The 10,368-nt window shown below is 38.8% G+C and overlaps 1 protein-coding gene across 1 annotated transcript; it reads left to right on the top strand.

Moving 5' to 3' along the window:
* The first annotated feature begins 4,144 nt into the window (after positions 1-4,144).
* On the top strand, positions 4,145-8,621 carry cldn11a (claudin 11a). Its single transcript, XM_067614398.1, has 3 exons — positions 4,145-4,610; positions 4,927-5,091; positions 7,079-8,621. The coding sequence occupies exons 1-3, from the start codon at positions 4,385-4,387 to the stop codon at positions 7,339-7,341; spliced, it is 654 nt and encodes a 217-aa protein (XP_067470499.1). The 5' UTR covers positions 4,145-4,384; the 3' UTR covers positions 7,342-8,621.
* Positions 8,622-10,368: the final 1,747 nt, after the last annotated feature.

The raw sequence follows: 10,368 nt of genomic DNA on the forward strand, positions 1-10,368 counted from the left end.
ATGAAGCAACTACTGAGTGGAGGGAACAGGAACTATCAGCTAAAGTACATTTGTTGGAAAGGATTTTTCTGAGATGTACTCACTTAGACTTTAATATGTGACAATGCCTTACATTCTCAAATATAGGAATGTCAGCAAAAACCATGCCAAAAATGCAATCTTCACTTTTATTCGACAGAACCTCAACATAATTTGAGAATTCAGTAATACTTTGACAACTACGTGTTGTTGAATGACCACCAAATCCTCAAAAGCCTAACCGAGACAGCCTTGTGGGGAAAAAAGAATGAGACCCTGCAAGTTGAATTGATTTTCTTGTTTCAAAATATGAGAAACACTAATCCAGAGGGCATGTTGAGAAATAGCAGTTGAAGGTATATGTGAGGAGTTTTGCTCCCAAAATGAGATGCCAGCTATTTAAAGAAAGAAATCTGATATTATACCTGCTTGCATTTGCAGACAGGATGATGTTATGTGTATTTCAGAGCGAAATGATAATGTTTTTTCTTAACAGATAAACTATGTAGCATTTTGAGAGAAACCTCATCAGTAAGAGTAACATCACTGCTGCACAGCAGTATAAACTGATCCTCCTTTCCTCTCCGTCTGCCTCCTGTTAATCACAGAATGTGATTTAACAACTATTTGAAAAGTACCCATCATTCCCCTCGGCCAGGATGACTCATCCAGTGTGACTGCCACTCCATCACAGTGGGCTGGCCCTAAAAAGGTTCCCTTCTTCCTCCAATCACTCTATCATTGCACCTCTTCACCTCCCTGCTCATAACTCATTCTCTGCGACGACACCCCCACTTCTGAACTGGACCACTAGTCCTGCTCCTCATCTCTTTCAATTTCCTGACTGACGGCTCCGACAGCATGAAGGGTAGCAGAGGAGTTACTCTGGCATGCTTCCTCTCCCTTCTGCTTCACTATACTTTAAACTTCCCCCTGTGTTCAGATGCCCATCCACCCGCACACACACTTCCCTCCCCAGGAGGGCTAAAATCCCATCATCCCTCCATGTCAGCATCGCTGCTGCAAACCTCACCCCATTAGCATAATATTCCCATTCCCTTGCCGCCTCACTCCTCCTGTATCAGACAAACTGCTCTGGGAATCCTAGTGGGATATGCCCTGCTCACACCGACTCTACTTCTTCTGTGACTCTCTCTCTCTATTTGTTTTGCTGTCCCACTCTCACGCATACACTCATTCATTCTCTCTCTCTCTCTCTCTCTCTCTCTCTGTCTAGAGAGATACAATATATGAAGGAGATACAGAGTAATGGTGGGAGAGATGAAGTGTAACACCGTCTGTTTACATGGCTGACTGACTCAAACCACTTACCCCAATGATCTATAATGTGGTCATATCTTACCACTTTTACCCTAGATGTGATACACACACGTACAAAATGTTCAATTTTTTGCTGATGTATTTTTATTCTTTTTTACTGACACTCAACACACCTTGCATAAATGCATGAATAATCTTGAAACACAAGACACTTACCTTTAATAAAAGCACCGCCAGATTGCCATCCGCAATGACCAGAAAAAAAAATAATCAGCTGTGCTGGAGTGTCAGCTTGAGTTGGTGTAAGGGCTGGAGGGCTGACCAGAGGAGTGTCCGGGCCTTGCAGATTGTGTGTTGAAGCTTTGTAATTGCCTAAACTCCAGTAACTGCCTCCAGCACCTTATCTTAGCAACTGACGTGTATGACGTCTATGTGTAAAACTTCAAAAAAAGAAACAAACAAAATAAAAACAGTGAAAAAGAGTATAAATATTGATTCAGAACAACTTGTAGTCTCTGTTAAAATATAAAAAAGCTACACTGAATGACCATAACTCAATACCCCCTGCATAGGATCCACAGTAAAAGCCATAATTGATTATCTTCAGTGCAAGGCATTCACTTTGAAGCAATGCATACTGGGCTTGTATTAACAAGATACCATTCCCTCAAAACTGCTGGCTGCAACTTTTTTTGTTTTTCAGCAGCTTTTTGTCCCATTGAAGCATTAGTATCCTTGTTTCTCTCCTTTTTCTTTTACTACTTAGTGCAGCTGATTGGAAAAAAATGCAGTCCATGTTTGATTTTGATAAGGTAATACTGACACCACTGAAGTGAAAAATTGCAGGCACTCCAAGCACATTGTAATGACCTGAAAATATGGATAGGTGCATTCAGATGAATATTGCCTTTCCCATCTGGATTTTTTATGTCCAAATAAGGAAAGAAAACAGACGTGGAAATATCAGATTACATGCTTTTACCTGTTAAGATATTCGTAACGTATACCTGATCTATATCACAGGGGGGAAAAAAAACTGATTTGTGTCGGTCACAGTGTAAACAATTGATTTGCTATAATCAGACGAGCAATTGGACACAACAGCAATGGGCAGAAGATGACAGAAGGAAGTGGGCCAAACATGCTGTTACAGTCAGTGACCTTGTAACTGTGTGACGTGTCTCAGTCTGTCTCTGTCTCCCTCTTAGACTGATTGATATGCTGCTGCCGCCTCACTGGACTGATGAGAGTGATGGAGGACTTACTTAACTCCATCCAGGAAGGACAGAATGAAGGATACACTATGTCCTACAATACCTGAATGTCAACTGTTGGGCTATTGTTGTGCTATATCGCCCCCAGTTGGTGATTTGGAGAACAGAGCAAAAGCTCCAAAACTAAGATTCCAGCAATATAAGCACAACAGGAAATTGTATGATAATTGTTTTTATGATGGGATTCTCTCTGTGCTCAGCTAGTATACACATATTCTTATTCATAACTTTCCTAATGACTGCACCAAGACTTTGAGCTGTGTGAAAATATAGCCTGTAGCAGTGCGTCACTACTTCTATGGTGTGTGACGCCTTAAAAAAAAGCCATATCTACTTGTTGCAACCACTTGTTCCTATATATATATATACTGTTTGTGCTCAGTTCACCAAAAAGTGGTTTTTCCCCTTGTTTTATTTCAATACATTTTCAAGGCCTAAAAAGGTCAAATTATCCAGTAAGTCACAAGAAAAAGGAAAATATATAATTTAAAATAGCATACATTTGTGTAGCAGAAATTGTTTTTTTTTTTATGCTTTTCTCTCCTGTTAATCATCATATTTATCCTGCGACCCCCTGGGAGCCACTGCCATATGGTGACACATGACCAAACAAAAGTAGTATGCAGGTATACAAGGTCATCTATAAATGATGAGCAAAGTGGAAAAAGGTTGATAAATGAATTTCCTGGGCATTGCCAATTTGAAATAGCAAGTTCATTAACATGTATGTGTGCATGCAAGAGAGAGTAGTAGTAAGTTTATTTACTGTAGGAGTGATATTTCTTCTCACTTGTTTTGTATTTTATACCAATTGGTAAAAGAAAAGTTTTTTTCGCAGATACATTCAGACGGTAGTGGAAAGTAAATTTACCACTGTACTCAAATGAGGTACTTGTACTTAATTTTCATTTATGCTACATTATACTAATACTCTACTGAATTTCAGGGGCAAAATGTGTACTTTTTTCTCCACTTCTTTTATCTGATGGCTACAGTTTATCATTATTATGTAGATTAAGATTTTATAGATTAACTTCACAAAGTAGTTAAAGTTATCTGCAGCAGCTCTACTTTGACTAACTACGTTAAAATGCTGTTCTTTTGATACTCACTGTGATGTGCATTTTGCTGATAATGCAATTTTGAATGGACTACTTTTACTTGTTGTACAGTATATTTACATTGTGGCATTTATGCTTTTACTCAAGTAATAGGCTCATGTCTTCCATCACTGTATTCAGAATTGCTTGCAAGGCGATTTCAGAGAATTAAAGGAGGCAGTGCGTTGATGCACATGTATGGCGCTTAGTGTACGAAAATGCAATGTGGCCAGTAGATGGCAGCAGATTATTTAAAATAATTTTTCTCAGCTGCTCGCCCAACCAGCTACCTAACCAGACGGGGTATATTCTCGTTTGATGCAAAAAGGGGGGGCTGTGCACGCCGACTTTTTGAATAGACAATAAATAGGGGCTGTGTGCTTTAAGGCCATCTCTCTGATTGGCTGAAAGTTTTAGGTATTTTTTTTTCTCTCACTGAACTTCCCCCTATAAAATCTATGAAGAAGTGAAGGTTTCAATCTTTTGAAGTGCGCAACAGAGCCCAATTGATGGAATTACTGAATTGGAAGGGAAAAATCAACTTTTAACACTGGATTAATTTGTATGCTGGAATATAAATCCTAAAGTCAGATTTGGTGTTTTATCCTTCCACATTTAATTCATTTTTAAAATTCTACACAACTTTGCTTTTGAGCTTTATAACGGTCTCTAAACCCGGGACAAGTCTAGTCTTTACGCAAAGTTTGCGCCATGGCGAACTCGTGTCTCCAATTGTGCGGCTGTCTCATCAGCTGTCTCGGCTGGCTGTGCATCGTGATCGCGACAGCCACCAATGACTGGGTGAATATGTGTAAATACGGTTTGAACACCTGCAAAAAGATGGATGAGCTGGAAGCCAAGGGACCCTGGGCGGACTGTGTCATTTCCACAGGACTCTACCACTGCGTCTCGCTAACTCAGATTCTGGAGCTGCCAGGTAAACATTGTTCTGTGTATATCCCTGTACAGTAGGACTTTAGTTTTATATGTTTAGATTTACATTTTAATTCATTCTGTTGTCTCAATGGATTCTTTTCTATTATACCAATTTTATTACACATTTTCTCTTTTCATATCTCTTCCTTTACAATGTAAATTTAAAGACATTATTCCTCAATAATGATTCATCTTTTGACTTATCAAGATAGTTATTAGCTCTATGTTGTTATTTATTCACATTTATAATATTATATCACCCTCAAGCTTTTATATTACTGATAGTATAATCATGTGTGTTTCATATGTGTTTCTAGCCTACATCCAGACAACTCGTGCCCTGATGATCACAGGTTCGATCCTGGGTCTCCCAGCAGTGGGAATGCTCCTCTTGTCCATGCCCTGCATCAGCCTGGGCAGCGAACCCCAGAGCTCCAAGAACAAACGCACCATCCTGGGAGGAGTCCTCATACTCATAGTTGGTAAGAGATTCAACTTTATGTAATCCCCAACAATTTAGTGGAAAAAGACAGAATGTCATGGTCAAGTCAAAGTGTTTTGCGCTCACATGCACACACCAACCTCACTGATTCTGACCTCTTTTAGCCCCACCTCAAATGCTCACAAGCTGCTCAGAGCAGAGGATGTCAAACACAACTGTCTTCCTCCCTAGGGTGGACACATATGCACTCTCTCACACACACACACACACACACACACACACACACACACACACACACACACACACTTCTATGTTTCTGTTCCATTGAACCCTTCCCCCAGATCCCATCACATTCCTCTCCTCCACCTACTCTCATCCACACCCTGCCTTTGTCCTGAACCACATGGAAACTTACTCCCTGAAATGCCCAATTTACTGTGCTCATAAATTTTTGTGTGGTGCTGCAGTGTTTCCAACGCCTGTGTCCCTCAATTGAAATTGCAATACCTGTGACCATAATTTGATTTTTTCATTGTGCATGTTTTTCATAAAGAAACTATTTCGTATCCCTGAATCACAAAATATCATCCAATAACCGTTGCTTCCGTACAAAATAGTTAAAGCCCTGACTTTGTTAAAAGATTTTCCATTTTTTTCATTGGGAATATTTTCAATCAGGGAGGATTTGTTTGAGTGTTTGCGTGCTTGTTGGACAGCTGAATAAAAATCCACTTGCCATATTGCCTATCATTGCTTCCATACTGGCATAATAAACATCCAAACAACAATTAGTTTGAGTCCAACTTTAATTATTTTTGTTCACTGTGTCCTCTGAAGCACCAGCCGGGAAGCTTTCTATCCACACATTATTTGTGGCTTCAGTTTTTACTCATTCAAATGCTGTATTATCAAAGTTCATCGGTGGTAAAATGATTTCACACTGTTCTATGTTAACTTCTGGTGCATATTGGCAGGAACCCAACATATACTAGATGTGTCCCTGTCAGCTGTACAGGGAATTCAATATTTGTATAGGTCTTAGAGGAGGTTAAGCTAAGCTGCTCTTCTGCAGTTCAAGGCAAAGCTTATATTAAGTCTCACTGCTCACTAATATTATTCTACTCATTCTTTCATCCAGTCTGTCCTTCCCTCGTGTCCTGCATGTTAGTGGAATATAAAACGATAACAGAACTGCAACAGCATTATATCTGAAATGTTTCCTTTAAAATACATTCTCAAAGTATTAACCTAGGATAGATGTATTAAAGCACTGGTTCATTGAAATGCTAAATCTTTTTTACTGCACTAAATGTATTTACTCACATAATTTCAGGCCTTTTGGGTCTTTACAGGAAGTGTCTACAGTGTGTGTCTGTACTGTAAACTGACTGTGTGTGTTCATTCAGAATTTGTGCAGCTGCACAATGTTGCATCCCTGGTTTAGTTACATTTACATTTACATAGGTAGGTGTTTTGCACCATGTTGCATCCCTGGTTTAGTTACATTTACATTTACATAGGTAGGTGTTTTGCACCATTTTGCCACCCTGTTTTTATTATGTAATTTGCCCTTCAAAGCCACACCTGTGTTGCAACATGTGTAGGTTACTTTCATTTGTACCATTTTGCATCTACAGTTTTAATACGTAATTTGACATTCAAAGCTAGCCCTTTGTGATGTATGTGATGTATTAAGTTCAGCAGCACTATTTTGCATTCCCATTGTAATTACACTTTGAGTCTGCCTGTTTTTATATTACTTGAATGTGTGTAGAGTTTGCTTTTATCTGTACCATTTTATTCCCAAGTTTTATTATGTACTTTGCCATTCTAACTTAGAGTTATGAGGTGATACAAGATGCACATGTCTATCATAACCAACAGCACCACTTTGCACCCTAATTTAGTTATACTTTGAATCTGTCTGTTTTTTTCAATATTACTTGTAGATGTATGTATATATTTTGCTTTCAGTGGCACCATTTTATATTCCCAATTTAACTGTATTTCTGTTTGTCTTCTCACAGCAATGTGTGGTATGGTGTCTACAGTGTGGTTTCCCATCGGGGCCCACCAGCAGCATGGCCTGATGTCGTTCGGCTTCTCCCTCTACACGGGCTGGGTGGGCACCATCTTCTCCCTACTGGGTGGGTCTATCCTCACCTGTTGCTCCTCAGAGTCCTCGTCCCGCTCCTACCACGACAACAACCGCTTCTACTACTCCAAACAGGGAGGTGACAACCCGTCAGCCACCACCTCTGCCAATCACGCAAAAAGTGCCCATGTCTGATATGGGAGAGATTCTTAATCCCAAGCGGATGTTTAGCGGACTGTAGTATGTATATAGAGACAGATACACACAAGCACACACACTCAAATGATCACATATAATTACAGTTACATGAAACCTTTACTGGAAGAGAATGAAACACATGCACACAATCATTCATGTTGGTTTATGTGCAGGAAAATACACAAATTCTTGAATGAGAAAACAAATAGTTCACACATCCAAACACACAAAGACTGTTTTTGTTGGAGCTCCTTTTTAGCCAATGGATTGTTTTTGTATCGCAGAGCTCATCTTCCAGCCTCCTCATGTTGGGCGTGGTATGGACTCACCCTTTTGTTACATACAGTACAGCTCCTGAGCTGCCTGCACAGCAGCTCGACGTCCTAATCACCATGGACTTGTGGACTGAGATATTGATCTTTTATATTACTTATATTTTTCTATGCAAATGCTCATAGAGCTTACGAGTGCCTTTGTTAAAAAATGTGTTTTTATAAAATCATATGAAATAATGATTTGTTATTTTAATAAGAGCAGGGTATGAAAGTGTAATGTTTGGAAATGAAAATTGGTTCACTAACATTGTTTGTGTGCATTGATTTTTCTTCGACTGTATTGTATAACTCTCTAGTGCATTTGCCTCTTGAGTGATAGATATGATTATAAAACATAGCACTGTTTTTCCTAGCCACTGCAGGATGGGAACATAAATTTCACAGGAAAGCTCTAGCCAGCAGTGTTCTAGACTGTATTAACACCAAATGGTGCACTCTATCATTCGTGGCAGAAAGTTATATCTTGTGGTATTTGTGCGCTCCTTTAAAGTCTTAGTATGTGCACTGACTTGGCAAAACTGATGAATTACAAAGTACAATAGCATTTTTCTGAGACTAATTTGCTTCTGTCTTAAGTTTGAAATACAAGTGAGTGATAAAAAAAAGCAGTTTATCCTGTAACTGTGGAATTATACATTTCCAATTAACATCTTCACATAGAATAGCTCTTAAACAGATCTGTAGCTTGAAGTGTTTTTACTAGTGTGTACAAAAAAATCAATGTTATGTAGATTAGCTTGTCTTAAAGGAATGTGATGACTTGAATGCTCTATATCTCAAAAGTGCTCTGAACACAAACAATCTGATACAGTATTATCCAACCAGAGGGAAATTGATATTTTCAGCTCAGATCCTTGTGGAAGCAGTGTTAACTATGATTATTTATTGTTTCACTGATGTGCTTTTGTTTGATTTTCTATAATAAAGACAAAATGATTGAAACTGCCCTTTGTCTTGAGTTATGACTTCTGACTGTCACATTTAGTTGATAGGATGTTCTCATCCCACACAACACTTAACTCTATACCGGTTTGAATTGAAATTTGACACGAACGCACAACAGACAGAAAGTCAACATTATATATGAAGTGTAAGTGTCTGTGTGTGACGTACAGTACGGTAATCACTACCCCAGAACAAGCTGTCTGGGGCGCATATATAATATAGGCAAACATAAATTGTTACTAATGTATCATATCCGTAATGTCACTCAGTGACCTTGAGTTAGATCAGCACAGAAGAACCTTTCCCTCCATGCACATAAACAGATACACAGTATCCACAGAGAAAGATAATTATGTTCAATGTGTGGGTGGCTGTGTGCTCCACTGTCCATATCAAGGTGACTGAGTCATATCATAGATATTACATGATACTTTGGAAAACAATATGAGCTATCTCATTGTCCACAACTTATCTTCAAATGCACATGCAGACATTCACAATCATCTGTCCTATATGGATAATGATCTCCGCTCAGCTACTGTTTTCCTTCTCATTATTCTGTCACTTTACAATATGAGTATTTCCTGGCACGCTTGTGTGTGCAGGTGTTTGTCTGTGTGTGATCATGTATTTGCGTGTTCCCTGAAATGTGATGCTTTTCCAGGCATCGGGCCATCCAAGTCACAGGAGGCCAGTGGGCAACCAAGCTGTCCTCAAATGCTCAAAGAGGCAGTGTTATACTATACTATGCTAAAATATTGCCATCTAAACTATGTTGTTGAAAATGTGGAAGTGTGAACAGAAGATGAAACGTGGAATTTCTGTTCTTGGATATTCTTATAACACGACTGATTACTCAAGATATTCAATCCTTTCCACCAATAATTTTATTTCAATATTTAATTTTCTTTTCTTGTGTATCCACTGTCCATCAACCTGGCTTGTCTATTTCTACTTCGGTTGAAATTTCCGATTAATTTCCCAGAATATCATTTAATGACACACCCAGCAGAACAAGCATAAACTGTTCCCCTTCCGCTGTGTATTTCTGTGTGGGTGGTGAGCAGTAATGTTACAGTACATACTGTGAGTTTTTCCAGTTCAGAGAGAGCCAAAACATAATGTCCCGTGTCCGAATTGTGTTCTGGCTTTTTGAAGTTACATTGCTTGTGTAAGAATAGGTATTTCTACCTTTTATATGATGGATTTTCCACAGTCTGATTGTTGATGTTTCCAAAGAATGAAAAGTGCTCTCTGATTCTGAGTGAGAGACACTAAAACTGCTATTAACAATTGAATTTTGATTGATTCATTCATTGAAATAGGTTTGAAATTTCCAGTTGTACTGTGTCTGTGCTGCATATATCTCAAAGTGATATCATGCAGTGTCATCTACAGGATATTTCATCATCTACAACCTTTTGACCTGTTAATCACAAAATGAACAAAAGAAATGCATGGATCAGCAGATTTTTTTTGTTTAAAGGGTTTTTGCAAAATAGGTTGTGCTAGAAGCTTGGCAGCAGTGCTTGCTGGACTTTTGGGAAATTCCTGGACCTTGCACGCTAACAGCTAACATGTTAGCTGGCCGGACACATCATGGATGTATTAAGAGAGCTAGTTACAACAATGCAAATCAGTCTTGCTGCCATAGTGGCCACTTGCAGTATTGTAACTGAAAATAAGGTCAATTATTAATCTTCGTATTATGAATTTTTAATCCATGAAGGTCTTATATTTGTGA

This window comes from Thunnus thynnus, chromosome 16 (assembly GCF_963924715.1).
Source record: "Thunnus thynnus chromosome 16, fThuThy2.1, whole genome shotgun sequence".
In the NCBI taxonomy this organism is placed as follows: domain Eukaryota; kingdom Metazoa; phylum Chordata; class Actinopteri; order Scombriformes; family Scombridae; genus Thunnus; species Thunnus thynnus.

Coding starts and splice junctions, on each gene's coding strand:
- cldn11a (XM_067614398.1), top strand. CDS start 4,385: ATGGCGAACTCGTGTCTCCAATTGTGCGGCTGTCTCATCAGCTGTCTC. Junction 4,611..4,926: donor TCAGATTCTGGAGCTGCCAG/GTAAACATTGTT, acceptor ATGTGTTTCTAG/CCTACATCCAGACAACTCGT. Junction 5,092..7,078: donor AGTCCTCATACTCATAGTTG/GTAAGAGATTCA, acceptor GTCTTCTCACAG/CAATGTGTGGTATGGTGTCT.